We start from the raw sequence: 27866 nt of genomic DNA, 5'->3' as shown, positions 1-27866 counted from the left end.
TTTAAACAATACAAATGTTTCTTTTTTTTGTAGACCTGTAGTTATTTTTCACAAGTGCAAGCAATTAAGCAGCAGGATGATAAGGGAAGCCAATAAAATCAATCATGTAACCGTTTTGCGGCAGACCTTTCCATGTTAGTAATAAGTATAACAGGACACTTCATTTACCGTGAAGAAATTCTGGTCATTAAACGCTCTCCTCTTTTCATATCTTCTACTATGTCATATTGTATACAGAACTTTTAAATACAAGCTCTAATTTCTATTATGTCTCTCTATACAGTACATCACCATTCAGTACATCACCATGCAGATGTTTCAGTGATTACATTAATTCACCTGCTTTTTTTGATCATTTATAACATGATGAAGCAATGTTAAAGATAGCAACAGTGATCTGTTTCCTGCTTTCTCTGTCTGTCTTTTTGTCTGGTTATTTTCTGCAGTGGTTGACAGTGTGAAGTGGTGTGATTTGTTGAAGCAGTGGAGGGCAGAGATTATCTGTGTTCTAAGTGTCTTCAGGTTGTCAGGCTTTTAAACAGATACGTTTGATCCTGTGGCCTAAAGCCTAAACATTATGAAATATGGAAGTGGGATGGCCTATGTGTGTGTCTGTGTGATGTTTCAGCATTTCCAGCATTATCCTAAAGCATTTGCTCTACCTTTGTCTTTACTCACTTGTTCCATATTTGTCTAATAATCCTGTGATTTAAATTTATGTCCAAAGAATATGCTTTCATACCAAGGCAAGCTCAAAAAAGTCTGGTTCACAGTCACACAGTAAACAAACGCCTAACCACAAAGGTTATTTTATTTAATTTTTTGGATCTGTATGTTTATTGTTTGTTTGGGCATTGTGAACATAATCCCAACATTTTAAATTAAACAGCCAATGTCATACTGTTGGAAATGTTGCATTGTTGGGCAAGTAAGAACTTGCTTTAATACTATGGGCTAGATTTACTGACAGCTTGCGACAGCGTAAACCCTCTTTTGCCGTTAAAAACCTATTGTCAGGAATTACTAAAGACACACAGTGAAAAATTTGCGCTGAAAAGGCGTGGACTTTTGCGGCTGAACTTGTTGCATATGCATTTGGAGGTGTTTCCCTTTCAGATGCAAAATTTACCACCTAAAAAAAGCACGTCTTAAACCAGACGCTAACTGGTAAATTGCATTGGTCGTTATGGAAATGATCTGACTGCATCTGTGTTCTTTGATTTGTGTGTCGTCAGTAGATCACATGCAGAACTTTCCACTCCCATTGTCACTTTTTGGAATTGCGCTCTCACGCTAATTTGCACTGTTTAGTAAATCTGGTCCTAAGACGGATAGCTCAGCATGCAGAATAAATGAGAAACACCTTAATTTGAGCTCAGGATTACCCTCTACTACCATGTGTAGTTACTTATACTGAGTTCATTTGTTTATTATGCTACTAACATAACATTACCATAAACTCAGGCATGCATAATATGTAAGAAAATCTTCTTTTGCACATTTACAGTGAGTAGACTGTTGTTTTTTTTTATTATTATTATTTTTCCAATTTATTGGAAAGTATTTTGATGATTTGTTGGCTGAACAGTCAAACCCAGGAGCACAACAGTACAACTGGACTATACTTCCAACTCTTGAAGCCTTATTGTCATTCATCATACATCTAAGTTTTTGTTTTTTAGTTTGGTAACTTTATATGATTGTCCACTTTTTAGATATTCTACTAACAGCTCTATTCTACTTCTACTACAGTTGTAGAATTGCTACTACATGTCAACTACAAGTCATTAAAGTATTAGTAGTCTGTCTGCTCCATATCTGCTAATATAATACTTTATTTTTATAATACTTAATTTGGAACCCTTCTGTAGGTCTGGTGTCGGGTTTGGTAGTAAGTGCGCTCTTTTGTGCTCTTATGGTCATAGGCCTCCATTTTGTGAATGTCGTTTAGGCCATCGCTCTATGGGCAGCAGGTTGAGCTCTGTAGGCCTCCTCCCTTTACGAGAGTTTAGTAAGGTTGAATAATAGACCACTGTTCCCTATTAGAAGTTTTAAGGGGGTGTTAAATAGGATTTTCATAGGATGGTGAAATTAGGGCCCTGAAGTTCCCATAAAGGTAGGTAGATTACAATAAAATTAACCTATTAAATCCAGTTATTCCAATATTCAATGTACCTAAACATCTCTAAAAAAAAATGTTTATGTAAAATGCTTACATTTTAGATGCTGTCAACTAAGGTTTATATTTTAGCTGTCTATACAAACTTACAAAAATATATTATGGCCCCAAAACACATTTGGACTCTTAAGCCAGAATGCAATTATACAAATCAATTTACATTGTATAACAAAATATCAAAACAAGTGGCATTTCTTTTAAAGAAATATAGAAGTGCAGATGTCAACCAATCAATTTTACAAAAAAGTTTTAAAATATGATACATGAAATATATTGTTCAAAGTAAAGACAAAAAGTCCTGGACACTTTTTGGGTGTCAAACTTTGTGGAACATGTTTATTGGTAATACAATGAACTTCACCAGTAGTGTGAACTGACTTCATAAAATTACCTTGAGACTAATTAGAGATCTTGAGTTAAACAGTGGCTAAAAGTTTTGGGGAAAAAAAATGAAAAAATGAACATTGGCTTGACTTTGACAGATGCCACTTGGCTTGATATTTTATATATAATTCAAAAACAACTTTTAAGTGTGACTTTAGTGTCCAACATGTGCTAAAACTACACTTTACATAAAATCCATAAGGATACTCATGATCATGTTGCCTCAACAGCCCTAAAATGTCACAGCCTGCTAGTCTTCCTAAATAGCAGGTTATACTGTGTCTTGTGTGAGTCTCAGTTGGGGGTTGAAGGTTCTATATATGTGTTGCTACTACAATTGATTTATAATGAAAGGACAGATAGGAAGATCTGATCAGCTTCGTTATAATCTCTGTTCATAAACTCAGTTTGAGATGTGTTTTGTCCAAATTTTATGGATTCAGGTGAATGCTCAATGAAACAAAAATAGTTTTGTGTTGGAAAGAGGATGTTTTCATTTCCACGGCTACAGAGAAAAAGAGAGAGGAATGAGAGAATGGCCTCTCAGAGAGGGATGAGATTGGAATGTCTTACAACTGACAGAAAAACTCCTCAGAAGTTTGACATTGCTTCAGATCAGAATAGCTTCATTGCCAGTGATGCAGCTCTAGGCTTGTGTTTGTTGGCCTTGCCATCACATTGTTTCATGACAGCGATCAGATGTAAAATAAATAGTGGCAAAAGCTATTTCCTGGATTCTTGTTGGGGATATTTTTAGTATGACCAAAAAAGGCAAAGAGCAAAGAACCTTAGCAGCTGATCTCTCCTAGTACATCCAAAGAAAAACATCTCTCCTTTCCTCTCATTCCACCCTCCCTTTTACCATTTTGTAAACGTGAGAGTGCATGTTCTCTCAAATACACTAGATTCTGTGAGTAGATCTGGTGGCTGATGTTAACATTTATGTGTGTGTGTGTGTGTGTGTGTGTGTGTGTGTGTGTGTGTGTGTGTGTGTGTGTGTGTGTGTGTGTGTGTGTGTGTGTGTGTGTGTGTGTGTGTGTGTGTGTGTGGTCCTGGTAAACCCTACGTTATGGGAACAAAACGACCCCACCACAATGGCAATATATTAAATCCTTGTCCTTGTGGGGAAATTTTTGGTCCCCATGAAGAAAACAGCTTATAAATCATACTAAATGATGTTTTTTGAAAGTGTAAAAATACAGAAGGTTTTCTGTGATGGGTAGGTTTAGGGTAAGAAGATAGAATATACAGTTTGTACAGTATAAAAATCATTATTTCTATAGATTGTTGATTGTTCCCATACATAACATGTAAACCCAACGCGTGTGTGTGTGTGTGTGACTTGAAAGCTGATGTGAAGTATTAACAAAACCATTTTGGTATAAAATAAGTAAGGGATAATGTACAGCCAGCCAGTCCCCCAATTAGAAATGGACATGCAATTGAAGTTGATTTTGAAATATTTTATTGTGTAAGAATAAAGAGAGTGTGGAATGATACGAGAGACTTGAAAATAGCACAACTGTAGAATGTATGAAATTGCTTACATAGGGAAATTCCAACATTTTAGGCTGATGTTTTATGATCAGTTCTCTGGACTGAGATTGTATGTTGAGCCCATTTTCTCTGTGTTAATTGAAAGTCATGTGGTATCTCATCTGTGTTTATTTCTGTGTCTTTCACTTCAGGTGAGGCTAAAATAAAGAAACCCCCACCCAAAACACTGGCTAAACAAGGTAGGATCAAATCAGTCATCATCTGCGTAGTTTAAAGATACATGTTGGGTTAAATAAACAGTACACAACTTAAGCTATTTTTGTGACATGTTGTTGATTTCAACAGATAATTATTGTGTCCCTCAGTTTGTACAACCAAAGAAAATATTGTGAAAAAAAAAAAAAAAAAAAAAATATATATATATATATATATATATATATATATATATATATATATATATATATATATATTTTGAAAAAAGAATATATTATATGGTGCCCAATCCAAAGTTCAGCTCCAACCCTGACCAAGTACAACTGAACCGACTAATTAAGATCTTTACAAACACTTGATAATTACAGACAGGTGTGTTAGATCAGGGCTGGATCTGAACTCTGCAGGGGTGTGTTTCCCAAAGCCAACTATGGTCGCAAGTTCCGTCGTTACCAAAAGAGTTCAATGGTAATTGCAATCATAGTTGGCCAACGATGCTTTTGGGAAACGCACCCCAGATAGGTAGATCTCCAGGAACAGGAATGAGCACCCCAGTGGTATAGTAATACACATACAATGGAAGTCTAGCAGGCAAGTACAGCACCATGATTAAACATTTAAATTCTGCAACTAATATACTGTTTTGAAAGTATAACTATAACCATGGTTTATGTTTTATATTCATTTATTTTACTTTTTTTTTTTTTTTTTACGTTTTGTCAATTGAGGGGCAAGGAAAAGTGAAGAACTAATCACATGGTAAACAATATATATAATAAAAATAATGTAAAGATATTTCATGGCTGTTAAGAAATGTTGGTAACTCTTTACAATAAAGTTTAATTTGTTAACAATAGCTAACTACTTTACACTTTCCATGGGGAAAAGTAGCAAAAAGTTTATCTTGGACTTTGCATGCGACTGGGAGAGATAGAATACAAAGTTATATCCAGTCTTTTAACTCATGTCATCAGTACCTATGTTTCCATCCAAGGTGCAGATTTAAAAATTGGAATATCGCATAAAATGTTTGCGAATAAAGAAGTGATTCCATCCCATGTGTTCAAGAGAACAAAATCGTCACTTCCTGGAAAATTGCCGCAAAATATCTGTAATAAAAATGGAAGCCACAGTGGCTCTTTTTTACTCCATCATAAATTACTTGCGTCTCAGAGTGTGCGAATTAAACTTTTTTTAAAACCACAATATTCTAATAACAGACTTTGGTTTAGGCATTTCAGGATGATCAAACCAACGTTTGAGATGCTGTGTAATGAAACTGATCCATTGGTTAGCCAAGTTATCCAATCACAACCACTGTTGATGGAAAGTCATGTGACTGTCTCTTCCAGCAAAATCAAAATTAAAAGTAATTTTGTTCATTTCAGCAGTATATAATTAAAATGTTACATGTTAATAGCCAGATTCCACAACACATCAACTTACGCAAACTTTGATCACATGTAGAAATAACAAAAAACTATACTGCATCCGAGGTCAAAGTATGACAAACAGAAATGATTAATTCATTGCTTAGCTGGATCTTCAGGATATTCAGTCTGTTAGTTTACCTCACCTTCTGATCCGAGTCATTCGTTCTTTTGTCATGTCACATGCCCATAGGCTGAAGGTATGCAGTCTGTACCGGAAACAGAATATATTAGTTTACCTCTCGAGTCTTGGGGTCTGAGTCGTTCTTTCATCAAAGAACCATCATAACAGAAATTCACAAATGTATAAATTGTAAGAAATTTGAGACCAGAAACGCATCACATAACTGTAAGAAAAAAGCTAATTATGTCACTCTCTGAGACAACTCTTTGTTGCCGAGTCATAAAGATTTGTTTAAAATGAACAAATTGTTCATGATCGACCCATCACTAATTTATTCAATTAATGTGTTTACACCGTAGTTTATGCACGTCTTCATATTGGATAAATTTATCCACCTCAGTTGAGTGCAAAAGTTTTTTTTTTTTTTTTTTTATGTGCATTTTTTAAATTTCCATAGAGCGTTTTTATGCAATCTCTCAAAATGCACGTAAAATTGCTGGATGGAAACATAGCTAATGTCATAACAAGCTAATAAAAAAAAATATTCCCCTAATTTTTTTCACCTTGGAAACAAACCGGGAAGTGACATGAAAGTCTGTTGTGCACTTTCAATACATTTTTAACCCCTGTAAGAGCACATGGATCTTGTGGCGAACATACTGTAAATTTAGCCTAAATTCTACAAGTGGATTGTGTGTTAGGTGCTCCTCCTCAGATCCTGCAGTTTCCTGATGATATGAAGATCTTGGCGGGCCAAGAGGTCAGTCTGCTGTGTAAGTTCACTGGAGCACTGCCCATCAGCTGCACCTGGCTCAAGTTCCGCAAACCAGTAAGAGTCTTTTCACTCGCCAGTCCCTTTTAAATGCTTTAAACATTCATTTGTTTTTACTATTTAATATGGTCTTTGGATTGGGAGTTGCTATGATGCCCAAAAATGCTTTCTAGGTTGGCAGCTCGCAGCTTTTCCAAAACAGACATCATCCTAAATGACTAAATATTGCAAGCACTGGCATACCCCTCTGTACACATGGCTCAAACACAAAAACTTTTTATTACTGCCATTTATTTCAGTTAGTTGACTTTCCACTCTAAATTGTTTTAACTGAACACTTGAAGTAGCCTACGCCTGAAACAAGCACTTGTGTTCATGTTGGTTACCCGCATCCTCTACTTCTTCAGATCCAGGAAGGTCAGGGCATCTCAGTATTAAGCACAGACAGTAGCAGTCAGCTGACCATCACAGAAGGACAGCAGGAGCACTGCGGATGCTACACCATCGAGATCAGGAACAGCTACGGCGTGAGACAGGACGCCCTCAACCTCACTATAGTCGGTAAGTGTGAACACTAGTGAAAACTTGAACATCTGGCCATATGCATATGGAAGTCATTACATGAAAGGAGTTTCACAACATCTGATGAAGCCCAAAATGTACTTTAAAATCAGGGTTTCTGCGTAGTTTCGAAAATTATGGAATTGGATTTGATTCATTTCCAGGTCTTGATAAGAATGTAAAAATTAAAACAGAGTATGGAGAAATGCAGGTTAATATGCGTTTTAGGCTTCTACCCATCAAATAAACGCATGTTATCACTTCGAGAAAACCACTGAAAAACAAAAACCCAGATGACTTAAATGTACAGATGACTGTACTATACCAAATTTAAAGCTTAAAAATAATGCTGTATGAACCAATTAGTTTAAATGGTCTGAAAAATCTACAGACAGAATTGGAAATCTGAGTCTGGATAAGAATTGAATTTTGAAATGGAAACTGTGTTGGAACCCTATAAAATGGAAACTAAAATAAGGATCCATTCACACAGGACACGTTCTTGTCTGTCCAGCCCGTTTACATATAAAAACTATTTAAATCTATTTAGAAACAGAGCAGTTGGGCACAAGGAATGTGTTCAACACCGAGTGAGAAAAGACATTTGAACTAGAATGTCAATCAAATATTAATGTAGAACTATACAGAAATTATTTGTTTTACCTGAAACTAATTTACATGACTTTTATTTGTCTTATTGACTAAGTTTATTTAAATAATGTACAGGCCCCATGAGCCACTGAGGCCATCTGCACACTTAAAAATGTCAGGAGTGACAACCACATTTAGAGTTTTCACACTTGGCTCGTTCGGAGCATTTGTTTCGGAACCTGGTGCATTTTCTCCCATAGTTTGGTTCATTTAGGCATATTTGAACATGGCAATCGCGCTCAGATCTGCACCAAAACAATCACTCCGAGATCACCTAAACGGGGTGGTCTCGGTCCAATTGAAAAACTCTGGGGTGGTTCGGTTTAGGTGAGAAAGCAATCCGACCCAACGGATCAAACAGTATCAAAATTCGTAACAGGAAATGTTATATAAAAAGTAGCAGTGTCTGATTCTGTGAGTGAACATATTAGTTAGCAAAAAGTGTGCTTGTTCATCTTAAAATGTTGTGTAATTGCTCTTCTCCGTGCATTGCTGGAATTCTGTCCCGTCGAAGCCTTCATTCCCATTATATATATAAATAAACAAAATGTTCTCTTTTCCATCATGTTCAAAACGTATGGTTCATTTTCTATCAAAAATGATCTCTCACTCTAAAAAATGCTGGGTTGCTTCAACCCATGTTTGGGTCAAATATGGACAAACCCAACTATTAGGTACAAAAATTTAATAAAAAAATGTAACGCAATGGTTGGGTTTGTCCATATTTGTCCCAAACATGGGTTGTAACAACCCAGCATTTTCCACCCAGTGCTGAGTTTCCCATGCGTGATTGCGATTGCGAATCAGGTTTTGCCCCCTGAAGTCATATTTACTGCAATTCCATTTGAAGACAGAATTAGGTGCATCTTTAAAGACTAAAAAGACAATATAATCATTGAACATTGCCTGTTTTCTCGGTTACAAAAACACATAGATGGGCTGAAATGCTGGCTGTCATTTTGCTAGTTAAGTAGTGTACTTGTAGTGAATCTGAACTCTTTGATGAATTTTAGGACGTCGATGTCAATCTTGGTCTGTTTCTTCACAGATAAGCCTGACCCACCTGCCCGCGTCCCAGCAACCTCAGACATCCGTAAGTCCAGCCTCACACTGTCCTGGTATGGGCCGACATACGACGGGGGCTGCGCTGTCCATTCCTACAACGTGGAGCTGTGGAACTCTGTGGACATGAAGTGGACAGATCTAGCGTCCTGTAACAGCACCTCTTATAACGTACAGAACCTGCTTCCAGACAGACAGTACAAGTTTCGAGTGAGAGCTGTAAATATCTATGGTGTCGGGGAGCCTAGTGCTGAGTCTGTGCCGGTGCAGGTGGGACTGGAGGCCGAAGAGGGTGAGCGCCACCTGGTGGACATCAATAGTATTGTATTAGGAACAAAGCATGGATTATGCTGTTAACTTTAGTTATTTCAGTTTAAAATGTGTTATAAAAACAGTCTGTTGATTTTTCAGGAAATAAAGAAGATGAAGTTGAGCCCTCAGATGATGGTATGTGTCATATTTGTGGTATCTGATGTATATTCGAAAATATGATTCTCTCATGCTAGTAATCAGAGACGTAGAGGCCGTAAAATGCACATGCTTCTAAGTTTTGTGCGGTTAGAATATGCATAGATGATATTTTCTGATAGTATCAGGTAAAGTGTCACTGAATTATTACAGTTTTTCTCAATTGCTTTGACTTGTGTTACACGTAAACTGAAAATTCACAGTTGCATGCCATGAAAGAGCAATAGCAAAATATATAAGTGTGGTGGTGTTAGGAAAAGACATATGAACAAACAACTGTGAATTTTCAGTACATTTCTACAAAAATGTACTGTATACAAATGTTTATTTTCTTTTTGTGTACTACAGTATTGACTTTTCCCAGTAAATTTTTGGCATTGGCCAATTTACTGACACAATAACTAGGTTTTTGTCACGGTTGGGATGATTGCAAAAAGGTGCGAGGACTCAAGTGCAGAGATATGATGGTTTATTTACAGACGGGAAAACAAATACAAAACAAAACCCACGAGGGGGAAAAACATAACTGGAAAATACAAAACCAAAAACAGAAGCAGAACTTACTAGGGATTTACAGGGAACAGAAAACATCAGACAACGAACCGACACAGACTGCAAACAAGAGGGGACTAATAAAGGGAAACTAATCAAGGGGGAACAGGTGGGAGAACTCAAACAATAATCAGATAACAAGGGGGAGGGACCAGACAATGACATGAGCACATGGCCCAAAATAACAAAACACCCATGTGCAGCACAAGACAGGACAGGCATGTGACATTACCCCCTCCCTACGGAGCGGCTACCAGACGCTCCATCAGACCAGGGCGGGACGGGAGGGACAGACCAGGGCGGGACGGGAGGGACGGGAGGGACAGACCAGGGCGGGATGGGAGGGACAGACCAGGGCAGAGACAGTCCATCGGGCGGTCAGGGCGGAGCAGACAGTCCATCGGGCGGCCAGGGCAGAGCAGACAGTCCCTCGGGCGGCCAGGGCGGAGACGACCCCTCGGGCGGCCAGGGCGGAGACGACCCCTCGGGCGGCCAGGGCGGAGACGACCCCTCGGGCGGCCAGGGCACCTCGGGCGGCCATGGCGGATACGACCCCTCGGGCGGCCACGGCACCTCGGGCGGCCATGGCGGATACGACCCCTCGGGCGGCCACGGCACCTCGGGCGGCCACGGCGGATACGGTACCTCGGGCGGCCACGGCATAGACGACCCCTCGGGCGGCCACGGCGGAGACGACCCCTCGGGCGGCCACGGCGGAGACGACCCCTCGGGCGGCCACGGCGGAGACGACCCCTCGGGCGGCCACGGCGGAGACGACCCCTCGGGCGGCCACGGCGGAGACGACCCCTCGGGCGGCCACGGCGGAGACGACCCCTCGGGCGGCCACGGCGGAGACGACACCTGGGCGGCCACGGCGGAGACGACACCTCGGGCGGCCACGGCGGAGACGACACCTCGGGCGGCGGCTCAGGAACTGGAACAGACAACACCGGCTCAGGAACTGGAACAGACACCACCGACTCAGGAACTGGAACAGACACCACCGGCTCAGGAACTGGAACAGACAACACCGGCTCAGGAACTGGAACAGACAACACCGGCTCAGGAACTGGAACAGACAACACCGGCTCAGGAACTGGAACAGACACCACCGGCTCAGGAACTGGAACAGACACCACCGGCTCAGGAACAGGAACAGACACCACCGGCTCAGGAACAGACACCACCGGCTCAGGAACAGACACCACCGGCTCAGGAACCGACACCACCGGCTCAGGAACAGGCACCGGCTCAGGAACAGACACCACCGGTTCAGGCACTGGAACTGGCACCACCAACTCAGGCACTGGAACTGGCACCACCGGCTCAGGCACTGGAACTGGCACCACCGGCTCAGGCACTGGAACTGGCGGCACTGGAACTGGCACCACCGGCTCAGGCACTGGCACCACCGGCTCAGGCACTGGAACTGGCACCACCGGCTCAGGCACTGGAACTGGCACCACCGGCTCAGGCACTGGAACTGGCACCACCGGCTCAGGCACTGGAACTGGCACCACCGGCTCAGGCACTGGAACTGGCACCACCGGCTCAGGCACTGGAACTGGCACCACCGGCTCAGGCACTGGAACTGGCACCACCGGCTCAGGCACTGGAACTGGCGCCACCGGCTCAGGCTCAGGAACAGACGCCACCGGCTCAGGCTCAGGAACAGACGCCACCGGCTCAGGCTCAGGAACAGACGCCACCGGCTCAGGCTCAGGAACAGACACAGGCTCGACGGCGGCCATCTTGTCAGGGGACACAGGCTCGGCAGGCGTGACGTGAACAGGCTCGGCGGCGGCCATCTTGTCCGGAGATACAGGCTCGGCAGGCGTGACGTGAACAGGCTCGGCGGCGGCCATCTTGTCCGGAGATACAGGCTCGGTGGTGGCCATCTTGTCCGGGGACACAGGCTCGGCGGACGTGCCGTGGACAGTCTTGGCACTCTCCAGGATCTGATGTAGTCTTTCGAAGTAATCCAACAGAGTTTCAGCTGCTCTGTCTATCTCAGACTGCACGGGGACCTCCGAGACTGGGACCACCAGAACTGGGACCACCAGACTCGGGATCACCGGAACTGGGACCACCGGACTCGGGACCACCGGAATGGCCACAGAGGGGTTCTTCCTTCTCCATTTCGGAACCACCGGAACGGGCTCTGTGCTGGACGGAACCAGTGGCGAATGGGACCCTGGGTTGGTGATGTCCAGCCCAGGGTCGAAGAGGGGCCAGAGTGGAGAGTGGTGTCGGGACTCCTCTCGACCACCTCCTCCCCTGCGGCCTCCACGGGTCCCGCGAAATATGACCAACCGGGTTCCCAAAAACGACTGTCCTCTCTCCCGCTCGGTGACTGGGGAAGAAACACTGCCGGACATGCTGCTGGATAGTGAGTTCTTCTGCTGAGTCCTCAATTGGTCGGTTCGTTCTGTCACGGTTGGGATGATTGCAAAAAGGTGCGAGGACTCAAGTGCAGAGATATGATGGTTTATTTACAGACGGGAAAACAAATACAAAACAAAACCCACGAGGGGGAAAAACATAACTGGAAAATACAAAACCAAAAACAGAAGCAGAACTTACTAGGGATTTACAGGGAACAGAAAACATCAGACAACGAACCGACACAGACTGCAAACAAGAGGGGACTAATAAAGGGAAACTAATCAAGGGGGAACAGGTGGGAGAACTCAAACAATAATCAGATAACAAGGGGGAGGGACCAGACAATGACATGAGCACATGGCCCAAAATAACAAAACACCCATGTGCAGCACAAGACAGGACAGGCATGTGACAGTTTTGAAGCATTAATTAAATGTTTTTTGAGCTACTACATTTTGGAGACATGCTATAGAGTTCTGATGTTGCAGCAAACAGTTGTGACAATTGCACTTACAATTTAGATCATTTTAAGATAAAAAAATGTGCCAAAGTGACTGAGAACAACAAAAGGAATATCTTTTCAAAAAGAATATCTATCAGGGTTTTTCCCATTTTCATTTTCAGTTTTTTAAAAAGTGTTAGCTATTGCAATATGACTGAATTATGAATTATAGACAATTCAGAATAATATGGATCTATTTCCTCTTTTCACAACAGAAGAGAAGGCATTGAACTACAGAAACGTGATGATCAAGACCGATGTAAAAGTGAAGGACCTTTATGATGTGGAAGAACGACTGGGCACGTGAGTATGACAGCAGATCAATAAAATGGTGTAAAAAAATTATATTATTGTACAATAAAGGAACCTGCAACAACATTTTATATAAAACAATATATATATATTTTCATTTTCAGAGGGAAATTCGGGACTGTTTTCAAACTGATAGAAAAGACCACTAAGAAGGTTTGGGCTGGGAAATTCATAAAGGCATATTCTGCCAAAGAAAAAGAAAATGTCAGACAGGAAATTGCGATCATGAATGACCTGCATCACTCAAAGCTTGTGCAGTGTGTCGACGCTTTTGAGGGAAAGACAGACATCGTAATGGTGCTGGAAATGTAAGTAGATATGTGTTTTATGAGCTTTAATCTTCTAATTGCAGTTCTCAGATTAGAGAATGAGACTGTTTTCTAAGCCTGTAATCAACTCACAACAGAATGTTAACCCAAGTATTAGTGATTTGAAAAGCAGTTTTATAATTTTTCAAGTATACCAATTTTTATAACATAATTGTTTTGACAGAAATTACTTGGCACTGTCATTGTCAAGGTACAGTGGCAAGAATAAGTTATGAACCTTTTGAAAATGTCATACACAATCTGACTAAACTAATAAGGCACAAATAATCAATGTTTTTTTCACATTTTTATTTAATTATTCCCAGTGCAGGGTGGAGAAAGTAAACTCTTGAATTTAGTAACTTGTACAGTATATTCTCTGGCCAATTTTGGACCATCACAAATCTCTTCTAATGTATCAATATGTCTTCAATAAGTTTCAATAAGTTTTCTTCATAACACAGCCCTGTTTAAGGAAAATACACATGTTTTTAAGGTACTGTGTAAGCTTTTGGGATCAAGGCATGATGCACACTAACCAATCTTTCTCAAGAAGACCAGATTTGTTAGGCTTTGTGTGTCTTTATGTAAAGGGCAGTGCACCTGTGCAACACACACTTCCAATCTCATCTCCTTAACTGATTCCAATTTGAAAAGTCATAACACAGAGGTTTGCTTATTTTATCCACCCTTCACTGAATGATTACTCACTGTCTTCATTTTTTAGAAAGTTTTTGTCTTAGGGTACGTTTACACGACAACGATATGCTTAAAACAGAGATGTTTTTAAAACAGAGTTTTCCGTGTAAAGGCGACGATTGTCAAAACGATCCCCATTCACACGGATCCGCGAAAAAGACTAAAACCCCTGTATTCTGCTGCCAGGCCATTAGATGGCGATGAAACACTGTAGACTGAACACGTTGTTTACACGGAGACCGTTTTCAAAAACGTGCACTTTGAAACCCGTTCTCAAAAGTTTGCATTTTTAGGCACCCAAAAACGCCTTTGTCATGTAAATGAGCGCCCTAACGCATTAAAAAAGTTTTACGTTTTTAGTTGAAAACGGTGTTGTATAAACAGCCCCTCAATTGACCGTTCGAGGGTGGGGTTTTGCGAACGGTCAATAGTCAAGTCCTCTTATTTATTGAATTCAGGTGTTTCAATCAAACCCATTGCCACAGATGTATAAAATCAAGCACCTAGCCATGCAGTCCGCATGTACAAACATTTGTGGGGAAAAGGGTCGTTCTGTAGAGCTCAGTGAATTCAAGCATGGTACTATGATAGGATGCCAGCTTTGCAATAAGTCAGTTCGATATTATTCCTCGATCAACTGTAAGTGGTATTTAAAAGTGGAAGCATTTAGGAACTGCAGAATCTCAGCCATGAAGCAGAAGACCATATAAAGCATTAATATCAGCACAAAAGCTGTGCGGCGGGAGTTTCATGGAATGGGTTTTCATGGCCGAGCCACTTTATGCAATCCTCACACCACCAAGTACAATGCCAAGAGGTCCAACATCAGTATGTTTCCATACAAAGTTGCGAATTTAACTTGGGCGCAAAATTGGAAAATGGCATAAAACTTAGAATATTTGAGAATAAAGCAATGTTTTCATCCAGTGAGCCGAAGATAACAAAATCATCACTTCCTGATAAACTGGCGCTAAATATCAGTAAATGGAAGTTTCTACAGTAGGCAGAGTAAGCCACTGTATTTCATAATGTTGTATATAATAAATTACTTGCGCCTCAGAGCGCGTAGACGAAACTCCAATAAAGTTATCTTGCTTTCGTAGGCGGATACCTGCTGTTTGGGAACACAGTCATGTAAGACAGTTCTGGGAGGTAATTATACCGAACCACATTTCAGAACAACCAAAGCAGCATTTCAGATGTTGTGCAATGAGATCGGTCCACTGGTTAGTCCAGTTATGCCGTCCCATCGCATTGTCACATGTCTTTTTTGATGCGCAATGAGGAATTTATTCAGTAAATGTGTTTCCATTGTAGTTTATGCACGTTTTGCACAAAACATTTATCTGACTCAATTGACCGCATGGTTGTTGTTTTTTTGTGTATTTTTTATTTTATTAATGCGCATATTGCCAATTCTGTCCAGCGTTTTTATGCGCTATCCCAAAATGTGCATAAAAGTAGGTGGATGGAAACATAGTGTTAGACCTCACAAATGCTCTACTGGATGAATGGGTAACAATTCCCCTCAGAAACACTTCAAAATCTTGTGGAAAGCCTTCCCAGTAGAGTGGAAGCTGTTGTAACTCATTCTTTCCACTTTATGTCAGACTGTGATGTAATACATTTTAGGCGTTATTCCATATGTCTCCTTTGTTTTAACTCGCTTTTAGTAGAAGTTAAAAAGAGGTTAAGTAAAGGACAGTTCAAAGATAAACTCTTACAGGGTTTGAAGCTTTTAATATAATGTGTCTGGTGTATTGGCTGAACTTTGATGTTCTTCAGGATCTCTGGAGGGGAACTGTTTGAGCGGATAATAGATGAGGACTTTGAGCTGACAGAGAGAGAGGTGATCAAATACATGCTCCAGATTGTGGATGGAGTAAATTTCATCCATAAGAAAGGCATCGTCCACCTGGACCTCAAACCTGAGAACATCATGTGTGTCAATAAGACTGGCAGCAAAATCAAACTAATTGACTTTGGACTGGCGCGCAGATTGGGTAATTTCATTTTTTTAATTATTAATTAATAATTTAATTCAGGAATAATAATTAGAAAAATATTATATTTAGACTTTAATTTATTTAAGACTTACTGATGATAATTCACGGTCAGTGTATCATTTTGACATTTTCCAGTGCTTTTCAATTATAATTTCAACTGAGAAGCCATTTAAGTCATTGTTTTTTTTTTTTCAAATATCACATATTGTTTTAAAATGAAATCATGAATTGGTTTGTGTCTTATGTATGACTGTAGAGAATGCTGGATCTCTGAAAGTCCTTTTTGGCACCCCCGAGTTTGTGGCTCCAGAGGTGATTAATTATGAGGCCATCAGTTACACTACAGACATGTGGAGTATAGGAGTTATCTGCTACATCCTGTGAGTACACAAGTCAAGTCACCCTTGTTTATGTACTTTATACAATTGTTTCAGATTGTTTAAAGAAAGCTTTATAGTAATAAACAGGAAAATAATGATCAATGATGCAAACTCCATCAAATTCTGCTGTAAAGCAGCGCTACAGAATGCAATAGTGTCATTATTTAGCTCAATACATATCACATCCATTCTGAAGAGGAATTAACTTTATGGCCAATGGATTTTTTTCCCATTTTCTGTGCTGATCTTGGTGTAAAATCTGCAAAATAATATGGAATAAATGCAAACGTGCTACACTCTTATTGGTTGATGGAAGCCTAAATTATCCAAACAATTAAGTAATTAAAGTCAAACTAAAATATATTCAGACACCTTCAACATTTCTCACATTATCACAGTTTAGTTGCTATAGTTTAGAAAATGGTAACAAAATATGACAAGAACTCAAAGTTATCAAATCAGTTGATATTTCACTGGTTTGGCCATCCTTCTGTTAGACTGTCTCACAAATGAATTAGGTTGAATAGCTGTCAGCTGTTAAATTTCACTACACAATTAGATTACACAAGTTTAGGTCAACCAATTACCAAGCAATGCTTAATGTTGTTCAGTCTGTGGTGTAAAAAGGTCACATTAGTAATTAAAGAAAAAACACTTAAAGGAACACTCCACCCATTTGCATTAAAGGGTTAGTTCACCCAAAAATGAAAATTCTGTCAGTAATTACTCACCCTCATCTTGTTCCAACCGCGTAAGACCTTCGTTCATCTTCTCCATAGGCTGCTAGGTGACCGAAACTTGCTGGCCCAGAAAAGTTATTTAAGATGTAACTTACAAAAAGTATTCTTGTCGCTTGATATACTTAAGATTAAGCCACTGTAGTCACTTCGACTATATTAACGATCTCTTTAATAACTTTTCTGGGCCAGCAAGTTTCGGTCACCTAGCAGCCTATGGAGAAGTGATCCAGCTCTCAGATTTAATCAAAAATATCTTAATTTGTGTTCCGAAGATGAACGAAGGTCTTACGCGGTTGGAACAACATGAGGGTGAGTAATTACTGACAGAATTTTCATTTTTGGGTGAACTAACCCTTTAAGCTTTGCATTGTTAGAAACCCAGTCATACTATTGAATGGTCTTGCAACACTCTCTCATTTTCCCCTGAGACGGGAGAAATCCGTATTTACCTCTTACACTTCCTCCCACAATGACGCAAAAATCATCATTTTGCGTCATTGTCTGAGGAAGTGTAAGAGGGGCGGATTTCGGTTGAGACTACAAGCACTAGTTCCCTTACGAAAAAGAAGTTTATTCAAGTGTTCTATTAGTATACTTCTTTTAAACTAAAAATAAGAAAGTATACTTTCAGTCTACAGTTTATATACTTCTCAGAAATATACTTTATGTACTTCTCAGAAATATACTTCAAATTGCACTTAAGTATACTTGACTTATACTGACAAAAACGTCTAAGTATATTTGGCCTATACTTGTTGATCGAGATATACTTAAAAGTATAATTAAGTATTCTAAGTATTCTTGGCTTGTACTTGTGTTTACTATTTTGATTGAGTAGCTTATTAAATATTTTTTTAAAAACATAATATTACATACCATCTTATAAACTAACATGTTCAGCTTTATATAGTAACAAACTTTTCCGGGTAGAATAGCTAATAGAGTAAATAAAATAAGCATGGAAAATAAGTTTATTCAAGTGTTCTATTAGTATACTTCTTTTCATCTAAAAAGAAGAAAGCATACTTTCAGTCTACATTTTATATACTTCTCAAAAATATACTTAATTACACTTAAGTGTACTTGACTTATACTGAGAGAAAAGTCCAAGTATATTCGACCTATACTTGTACTCAATCTTTTGATCGAGATATACTTAAAATTTTAATTATTCAAAGTATACTTGGCTTGTAGTTGTGTACACTCTTTTGATCGAGTAGCCTATTAAATATACTTTTTTTACATTGTTTTTCATATGCAGTCTTATGAAACTTTGTTTGAAAATATTGATTAAAATGTTGATATAAAACAGATATGTTTCTAATTCTGCGTATCTTAATTTTTGTGTAGGCTAGTTCACTGGTAGTGTACATATTTACTTTAATTAAACTTTTCCCCACCATTGACTGAATTTTCCAGCTATCCATGTTTTCACTGGTATACGGTAGGGGGCGCTATGACACATCTTCTACAGAATCTCTGGATCAAAACACAGGAGAAGAAGCTGAACCATGTGATAGAAGATTGCTCACTCAAATGTAAAATAATGTGAACATCAAACATTAAACAGCTTGTAAATCAAAACTGCTTAATGTTTCCAAATGAAATGAAGCGTAGACCTAACCCATGAAAAGAAAACGACTGTGAAGCTTTGGGGGTGTTGGATTCCACCTACTCCACCTGTGTTTTGATCATCGTTCTGGATCTGATCAAGGCGTAGTCTTTGACAAAAATGTGATTTTCTCAACTATTTTCTCAACATTTTAACAAAATGTTGCCTTTCTTTATGAAACTTACTGACATTCGAGTGTTGATAAAAAAGTATGCATGAAGCTAATAAAATGTTTTTTTTTTAAATTAAAGTAGAGTTAAAGGTATTTTTCAAGTATAAAAAATAACATTTGAACATAGTAGTATACTGTAGGCCTACTGCAACTGCAAAAATTGTATATAAATAGTAAACTATAAGTATAATGTTAAGTTCACTTAAAGAAAACTTGTAGAATAAAACTACTAAACTAGTAGTTTACTGAGAGTACACTAAAAGAGTAAAAATAATATATAAATGGTAAACTATAAGTATGATGTTAAGTTCACTTAAAGAAAACTACTAGTTTAGTAGTTTTATACTACAAGTTTTCTTTAAGTGAACTTAACATCATGCTTATAGTTTACCATTTATATACTATTTTTACTCTTTTAATGTACTCTCAGTAAACTACTAGTTTAGTAGTTTTATACTACAAGTTTTCTTTAAGTGAACTTAACATCATACTTATAGTTTACCATTTATATATTATTTTTACTCTTTTAGTGTACTCAGTAAACTACTAGTTTAGTAGTTTTATACTACAAGTTTACTGAGAGTACACTAAAAGAGTAAAAATAATATATAAATGGTAAACTATAAGCATGATGTTAAGTTCACTTAAAGAAAACTTGTAGTATAAAACTACTAAACTAGTAGTTTACTGAGAGTACATTAAAAGAAAACTTGTAGTATAAAACTACTAAACTAGTAGTTTAATGAGAGTACATTAAAAGAAAACTTGTAGTATAAAACTACTAAACTAGCAGTTTACTGAGAGTATTCTTCAAAGTTGCTACAAGTTTTAAAATAGTAAACTACTAGTATACTCATAAGTTCACTTGCAGTACAAATGAGAAACATAATTTTGAACTAGTTGTGCACTTAAAGTGTACTACTGTTACACTTATAGTACACTTATAGTACACTTAAACATATACTTTTATATACTTCAAGTGGGCCAATTTAGTCCCAAGCGGTATTAAAATAGTACACTTACAAGTTCACTACTAGTACATATTGACATTAGTATACTTACTACATAAAGTATACTTAAAAATATACTTGAACATTACTCAAGTATACTTCATAAAATGAACTTGAAGTATACTTTTTTTTCGTAAGGGTTCCCACCCTTTCAAACCCGCCCTTAGGGGATTGGACCTAATGCGCTAACAGACCTATCACAGATCAGTGCCAGTGCGTTTGATTTCCAATGCCATCCTCTTTTTCCCGGACATGTCCAGCCGTCGAGATCGTCCAAAATGTCCGGGATTCGGCTTTTGCTTTCTGCGGTCGCCATTCATTGTTTACATGCACACCTTTTGTTTCAATCTAGCTGAATTCATTCCGATTGGTGAATCTGAATGTAGTGTTTACATGAACGCTAAACAAGTGATCGATTGATGTGCGTTTTAACATTGCTAAGAAAATTTTCGCTCCTCCGTGAGAGATGCGAGATCGGTGCGTCTCAGTAATGACGCCACCGGCCTCGCGCCGTTCTCCCGCGCCCCTCTGCCTCGTCCTGCTCGCCACAGTAGACATCATGAATGGCGACTGTAGAACGCAAAAGCCAAATCCCGGACATTTTGGCCGATTTCGAAATCCAGGGCAAACTTATCACAGAGACTCGCTAGTAGCTTAGCTTTGTTGTTTTCAACTGCCCTCTCTTACCGGTAGGCGTGGCTTGGGAGTGGCCTCCTAGGGCAGCGAAGTAAGTGCATTCTGGGAGTTGTTGTCTTTCATCCACATAAGCCAAAAATAAATTTTCTGGCTTTTCTTAGTCTAGAAAGCTCCAAATTCAAAATAGTTTCACATTTCTTCTACATAAATGACCTATTTTAAATACACATTCATCTTTCCAGAGGTAAAGTATCCCTTTAAGCAAAACATGGTCAGGTCAAAATGTCTGAATAATTTTTGGTCCCAAATTTGTATAAATTGTACTGGTAGCCACTGTATGAAGAATTGTTTGGTATTATATGTCACAGTTTATTTTATTTTTGCTATCCTTACTTACATAAATTAACTAAAGTGTCCTGCACCCACTAGTAAAACAAAAAATATCAAAAATTATACCTGGTGTCTGAATAATTTTTGGTTTGACTGTATATATGGTGGCCCTTTGTCCAGGGTGTGTCCTTGCCTGTACGAAAGCCTGTCCTAGGGACTAAAGTTGTTGGCCGCACGGACTGATTATAGTGTGACGCGCAGGAAGACGGTTTGGTGAATGTTCATCTCTGCACACTTGTCTTTGCTCTGTATAATGCGTTTATGCCTTGATGTAAGTACATTTGCATATGTATGTTTATTGCGTGTATGTTATTGATGTCCCGCGATCTTTCTGCGGTTACCATCGGCGAGTTTTGAGCGCCGTAGCGGCCGTAATTTGCCGTGAGAGAAACACGCTAATCAGTATTAGCCTCGGCAGTATTCTAAACTGCGTCACCAATGTTGTTTACATTAATAATGTATCATTGCACAATTTATCATGACTATTTTCATTGATAGGGTTGTTATTAATGTTAAGAAGGCAGACTTGAGTGTTTAATCATTGTTTATTGCATTTGTTCGACTATGCCAGTGTGTAAATGATTCTCAGAATATGATTGTAATTATATTTCTTTATTGTTCTTTTAGACCATTAATACAGACATCATTGACAAAGAATAACTGATCTAGATGACAACACAAAGACTGTTCAATAAATCCATCTTTGTGAAGATCTGTTCTCCGACCCTTGATTCTCTAACCGGAATCTCGTCCATATTTGGCCGCCTCAATCAGCATATTATAAAGTTGTAGCACGCCTCTGCTACAAAAGTGGTCCTTCGAGCCGGATTGAGAGCAAGATCGAACCAATATGGACAAAGCAGAAAGTGACCTATCTGAGACAACGTCCAGACCTCGACGCAAGATTAATCTGCCTACACATCTGGATGATTACGATGTTGGCTACCATCCTGCTGGTGACCTTCCTCCAAAAGCTTCCTCTCACTGTCCTAGTCAGCCCCGAAGCAGCTCGAGGAAAACGTCTCACAGTGGTGTCAGCTCTCAATCCAGGAAAAGTAGGCGTTCCATTACGTCCGCTGGCGTTTACGTCCCACCAGAGCTCTCTAGCGTCCAGACTGCTATGTTGGAGGAAAAGATTAAACAGAGACAGTATGACAGTCTAAAGCGGCAAGTAGAAGAGGACTCACTGATTGATCTGGAATACCAAAGACTGCAGACACAAGCTAAAGAAGCCCAGCGCATGCAAGAGGAAGCGCTAGCCGCAAAGGAGGCCCTGTTGAAACAACTAGAACGACAGCGCAAGCTTCAAGAAGCAGAGACTGAACTCGAAGTAGCTAAGCTTGTATCTTCCATGCTCTCTGTAGACTCTAGAGCGACCACTCCAGTCCCTACAGACTCTGGTTCTCTGAACGCTCAACAGCTTGCATCACGGCGCAGCCAGGCTTGCTCACCGCAGCTCATGTCTTCCGAAACTCAGCAGCCCCTCTTCCAGTCGCCTGCTGTGACGTCAACGCTGCTGCCCTGTCTTACAGCACTGCCTGATCCTGATGTCTCTGCAACGTCTCCTAGGCCGCCACATTGGGCCTCACCTGCTCCTCACTCTGTGGATGCACCCATGCCCGCTGCACTTGACCCAGGGCCACAAGCATTCTCAGCGCCAGTCCCTGACTTTGCACCATCGGCTCCTACTGCCGTTCCAGTACACTGTGTGTCATTACCGTCGAATGTGGCCTCTCAGCCTTCAGCAGTGTTCACCATCCCGACCTCCGCTGCGTTCCCCATGAGCAGCAGCATGCAGCGTGTGACACAGCAACCTGTTACTGCCACACTACCTACCCTTCGCTACAGGCTACAACAGACAGCAACGTCAGTGACAACACTTCCAGGTCCGTCACAGCTCCCTGTCTTCAGCCACCAAGCACCGGTGACGACACTTCATGCTCCTGGTTACGTTAAGGCAGCTGTGCCTCTCCCTCCAAATGCCTACTCACCTCAACCGAGTCCAGAGCTCCTGCTCGCATCAGCTTATGGCATTCCACGACCCACGTTACCAGTTTTCGAGAGTGGTGCTGAGAGTGACTTTGCTTTGTTTAAGTTAGCATTGGACAATCTGTTGAGTAATCACCATCATATCAGTGAACAGTATAAATATCATGTTCTCTTAAGTCATTTGGAACTTCCTAGTGCCCATCAGCTCGCTAAATCCTTCATGTATCATCCTCAGCCTTACACTGCTGCTCTGCAGGCACTTCAAGACAAGTATGGACAACCGAGACAGCTTGTTCAGTCTGAGTTGGGTGCCATCCTAAGCACTCCACCTCTTAAGTTGGGTGACGCTAATGCCTTCGACTCATTTGCATTGTCAGTGCAGTCTTTAGTGGGTATGCTGAGAACTCTCGAGGGCCAGAATGGTTATGAGCTTTTGTGTGGCTCACATGTGGACCGTCTCTTGAGTAAACTGCCACCAGCCTATCGCGACAGTTTTGTTGAATACTGCCTAAGTCGGGGTATTCTCCAGACCGGCACCGACAAGACCTACACACTACCTGATTTCGCAGACTGGCTCCAGATCAAGTCCCAAGCGAAACGTATCTCTAGCAGAGCTGCGGCTATGTTCCAGAGTGAAACTTTGAAGCCCCCTGGTAGAGCTAGAGGAGCACCTCATCCAAGAGGGCAGCCAAGGCCAGTTCTCCTGACATGTGAGAGTGTAGCTAAGACTCCTGAGTCGACAGCCCCTAAGTCCAGCTCCAAGCCCAAGCCATACTGTCCCCATTGTGACAACAGGGATCACTATCTCAACTCTTGTGAGGCATTCAAGAAGTTGACTACCTCCCAGATTGTATCTTGGATTAAAGATGGTAAACGATGCTGGAGATGTGGACGGTCCCATGCTGTAGAGTCTTGCAACCTCAAACGTCCATGTAGAATCTGTAAAGAGCTACATCTTACAGTTCTTCACGATTCCATTAAAGATACCACCAGTGCTGTCCTCACCGTCAGCCTCCCATCGACCCGGGTTTACTTGGACAGACCGAACCGTACACCCAGAGTCATGCTGAAGGTCGTCAAGGTCCTCCTTCACAATGGACACAACACAATGGAGGCACATGCCGTTCTTGATGATGGGTCAGAGAGAACACTCGTGCTTTCCCCAGTTGTGGAGCAGCTCAAGCTTACCTGTACCCCAGAAATACTTCATTTACAGACTGTTCAGCAATCTCACACAGAACTTGATGGTTCGTCCGTTTCTTTCGAGGTCTCAGCAGTCACCAAACCCATGCAGAGGTTCACTATCCCCAATGCCTTTACTGCAACCGGTTTGAGTCTTGCAGAACATAACTACCCAGTGGCTGCGCTCCAGCGAGCTTATCGTCATCTGAGAGATCTTCCTCTTCCCCCTGTTGACGGAGTCAAACCACTACTCCTCATTGGTTCTGACATGCCACACCTCTTAATGCCGATACAGCCTGTATGCAGAGGACCAGACGGAGGTCCAATAGCCATCAGAACACAGCTGGGATGGTCTCTTCAGGGTCCCATGAGCCCCAAGCAGCCCTCACGGTGTTATCAGCAGTGCCTTCATATCACCACCATTCCGCTTCATGATGATCTGATTCGGCACGTCGAACGTCTATGGCAGGTCGACACCTTCCCATACAATGAGAAGATGGTCATTAGGTCCAAGCAAGACAAAGATGCTCTCGCTATGCTCCAGAATGCCACCACCACTGTGAACGTAGACGGTGTTCAACGTTATGCCACACCATTGCTCCGACGCATGCCCATGACCATGTTCCATACCGATAAGGATGCTGTCCTTCCTAGTCTTCGAAGTACAGAGCGCAGATTGGCAAAAGATCCTGAACTAGCAAAAGCCTACTGTACTGAAATCCGCAAGTTGGAATCTGCTGGATATGTAGCCAAGATAACCACAGAAGAAGCGCACAATACCTCTGAATCCTGGTTCATTCCGCACCATATAGTACAACACAATGGCAAGAACAGGATCGTCTTTAACTGTTCATTTCAACATCAGGGTCAGTCCTTGAACAGTCAGCTGCTTCCTGGTCCGATGCTGGGACCCTCCTTGTTAGGTGTGCTCCTGAGGTTCCGACAACACACGGTGGCTGTGAGTGGGGACATAAAAGCTATGTTCCATCAGGTACGCTTATTGCCCGGGGACAAGCCAGTGTTGCGGTTTCTTTGGAGGAACATGTGCAGAGACCAGGAGCCTGAGATATATGAATGGCAGGTGCTTCCGTTCGGAACTACCTGCAGCCCGTGTTGCGCCATCTACGCCCTCCAGCGCAGTGCCCAGAACCACAAGAACGACCAGGTCAGTCTGGTTAACATAGTTGAGAATTCCTTCTATGTTGATAACTGCCTGCACAGCACTTCGAACTCTGATGAAGCTAAGGAGGTAGTTGATGGGCTTCGTCAACTACTGTCTGAGGGAGGCTTCGACCTAAGACAGTGGGCCTGCAACATACCTTCTGTCATCGAACATCTTCCCGCTGAAGCCCGGTCTGCTAACAGTGAACTGTGGTTGACCAAAGCCAGTACAGACCTACAAGAACCCACTCTGGGCCTACGGTGGGACTGTCTCAGTGACACCCTTGGTTATAATTTGCGATCAACCGAGCCTCTAGAACCTACCATGAGAAACGTGTACAAGACCTTGGCCAGCCAGTATGACCCGCTGGGTTATATCATCCCGTTTACCACCAGGGCCAAGGTTCTCATCCAAGATCTCTGGAAGCAGAATTTGGGCTGGGATGATCCAATAACACCTTTACAGCTAAGAGAGAAGTGGCTAACATGGATACAAGAGATTCCTATTCTGCTTCAGCTGCAATTTCCTCGAGCTTATGCCCCAGCCTGTGCTGATTACCCTAGTGCCATCCGAGAACTCCACGTATTTTGCGACGCCTCAGAAAGAGCATACGGCTCAGTGGCCTATTTGCGTACTACTGATGATCAAGGACACATCCATGTCGCCTTTGTTCTGGCCAGATCCAGAGTGGCCCCAAAAAAATGCCTCTCCATGCCTCGTTTGGAACTGAGTGCAGCCCTGACTGGCGCCCAGTTAGCCAAAGTGATCCAGACTGAGTTGTCTCTTAATCTCCATACAGTCACCCTCTGGTCTGACTCAACAACCGTGCTGAACTGGCTCACCTCTGAGTCCTGTCGCTACAAGGTATTTGTAGGGACACGCATAGCAGAAATCCAGACCCTCACAGACACGGCTGAATGGCGGTACATAGATTCAGCTCACAACCCTGCTGACCACATCACAAGAGGCTTGACACTGACCCAGATAGCAAGACCCCATCAGTGGAGTTCAGGACCAGACTTCCTCCTTCAACCTTTTGACCAGTGGCCATCCACACCCGTCACTAAGGTAGAATCAGAGATCAGTGAGTTGAGGAAAACTGCATTCATCGGCACTGTCAAAGTCTCCAATAATTTACTTGTGGACCCCAATCAATTCCACACTTGGCTAGAGCTTGTGGAGGCCACTGTCAGGTCCCTACACGGGGCGGCTGTTGCAGACAGCGACTCTTCACTGCAAGCTGATGACTATGTTGAAGCAGAGAAACTTATCCTGGCCCAAGTTCAGCAGGACTCATTCCCACTTGAAGTCCAAGCTTTGAAGACTGGACAGCCGATTCCAGCTACCAGCCGTTTGGCATCCCTTGCACCAGAGTATGATAAGGACACAGGTCTCATCAGAGTAGGGGGACGGTTACGCAGAGCGAGTGACCTCGACCTTGATGCCATCCACCCGATACTGTTGGATCCTGGTCATTCTACAATGAAGCTGCTAATTAAAGAGACGGACCGCCGACTTCTGCATCCTGGTTCTGAAAGGGTGCTAGCGGAATTACGTCGCCAGTATTGGATACTCCGGGGCAGGGAAGCCGTCCGTAAGCATCAACGCAAATGCCAAGATTGTCAGTTCTGGCGAGCCAAGCCTGAAGTTCCCCAAATGGCCGATCTTCCATCCTGCAGGCTGCAACTTCACCAACCGCCGTTCTATTCTACTGGGGTAGATTGTTTCGGCCCCCTTTCAGTCAAAGTTGGTCGTCGCCACGAAAAAAGATGGGGCATCCTTTATAAGTGCATGACAACCCGATGTGTGCATCTTGATCTGTTGGAGCACCTTGACACTGATGCATTCCTGCTCTCTCTGCGTCGCTTTATAGCAAGACGAGGTAAGCCCATGGAATTGCTCTGTGACAACGGTACCAACTTTGTAGGAGGAGACCGAGAACTACGTGACACTTTTGATGTCATGGCACCCAAGCTTCAAGAGCTGCTTGCTCCACAGAAGATCAGATTCCGCTACATTCCACCTAATGCTCCTCACTTCGGAGGAACCTGGGAGCGTGAAGTCAAGTCTGTAAAGACTGCACTACGGGTCATTCTGCGAGAGCAAACGGTGCCAGAGCCAGTGCTGCAGACGTTGTTAACGGAGGTTGAGGGTATTCTAAATGCCAAGCCCCTCGGCTACGTATCTTCCGATGTTACAGACGTCGACCCAGTGACTCCGAACCTACTCCTTATGGGCCGTCGTGATGCCTCCTTACCTCAAGTCTTTTTCGACTCTACCAACCTGCTTGGAAGACGCAGATGGAGACACAGCCAGGTGTTGGCGGATCATTTCTGGACTGCCTTTATCCGAGATTATCTCCCAAGTTTACAGGATCGGCATAAGTGGAGAAGGGATGGCAAAGAGCTAACTGTGGGCCAAGTGGTTCTCATTGTTGATCCCCAACTTCCTCGTGCCCTCTGGCCTGTGGGCACAGTGACTGAGACGT

The 27866-nt window shown here is 41.7% G+C and overlaps 1 protein-coding gene across 1 annotated transcript in view; it reads left to right on the top strand.

The window, feature by feature from the left end:
* The window catches only part of mylka (myosin, light chain kinase a), a 167075-nt gene that overhangs the window by 127702 nt on the left and 11507 nt on the right, over nt 1-27866 (top strand). Inside the window, exons 19-27 of the mRNA XM_081367970.1 lie at nt 4252-4299; nt 6529-6656; nt 7007-7160; nt 8860-9165; nt 9285-9320; nt 12996-13083; nt 13197-13400; nt 15885-16102; nt 16362-16485. Of these exons, the coding sequence (XP_081224096.1) occupies nt 4252-4299; nt 6529-6656; nt 7007-7160; nt 8860-9165; nt 9285-9320; nt 12996-13083; nt 13197-13400; nt 15885-16102; nt 16362-16485 (1306 nt within the window). The remainder of the gene's footprint in view (nt 1-4251; nt 4300-6528; nt 6657-7006; nt 7161-8859; nt 9166-9284; nt 9321-12995; nt 13084-13196; nt 13401-15884; nt 16103-16361; nt 16486-27866) is intronic.

The sequence above is a fragment of the Scardinius erythrophthalmus genome, assembly GCF_964197995.2.
Source record: "Scardinius erythrophthalmus genome assembly, chromosome: 6".
Taxonomy (NCBI): domain Eukaryota; kingdom Metazoa; phylum Chordata; class Actinopteri; order Cypriniformes; family Leuciscidae; genus Scardinius; species Scardinius erythrophthalmus.
The sequence above is the reverse complement of the archived record's forward strand: the minus strand, read 5'-3'. Positions and strand labels throughout refer to the sequence as shown.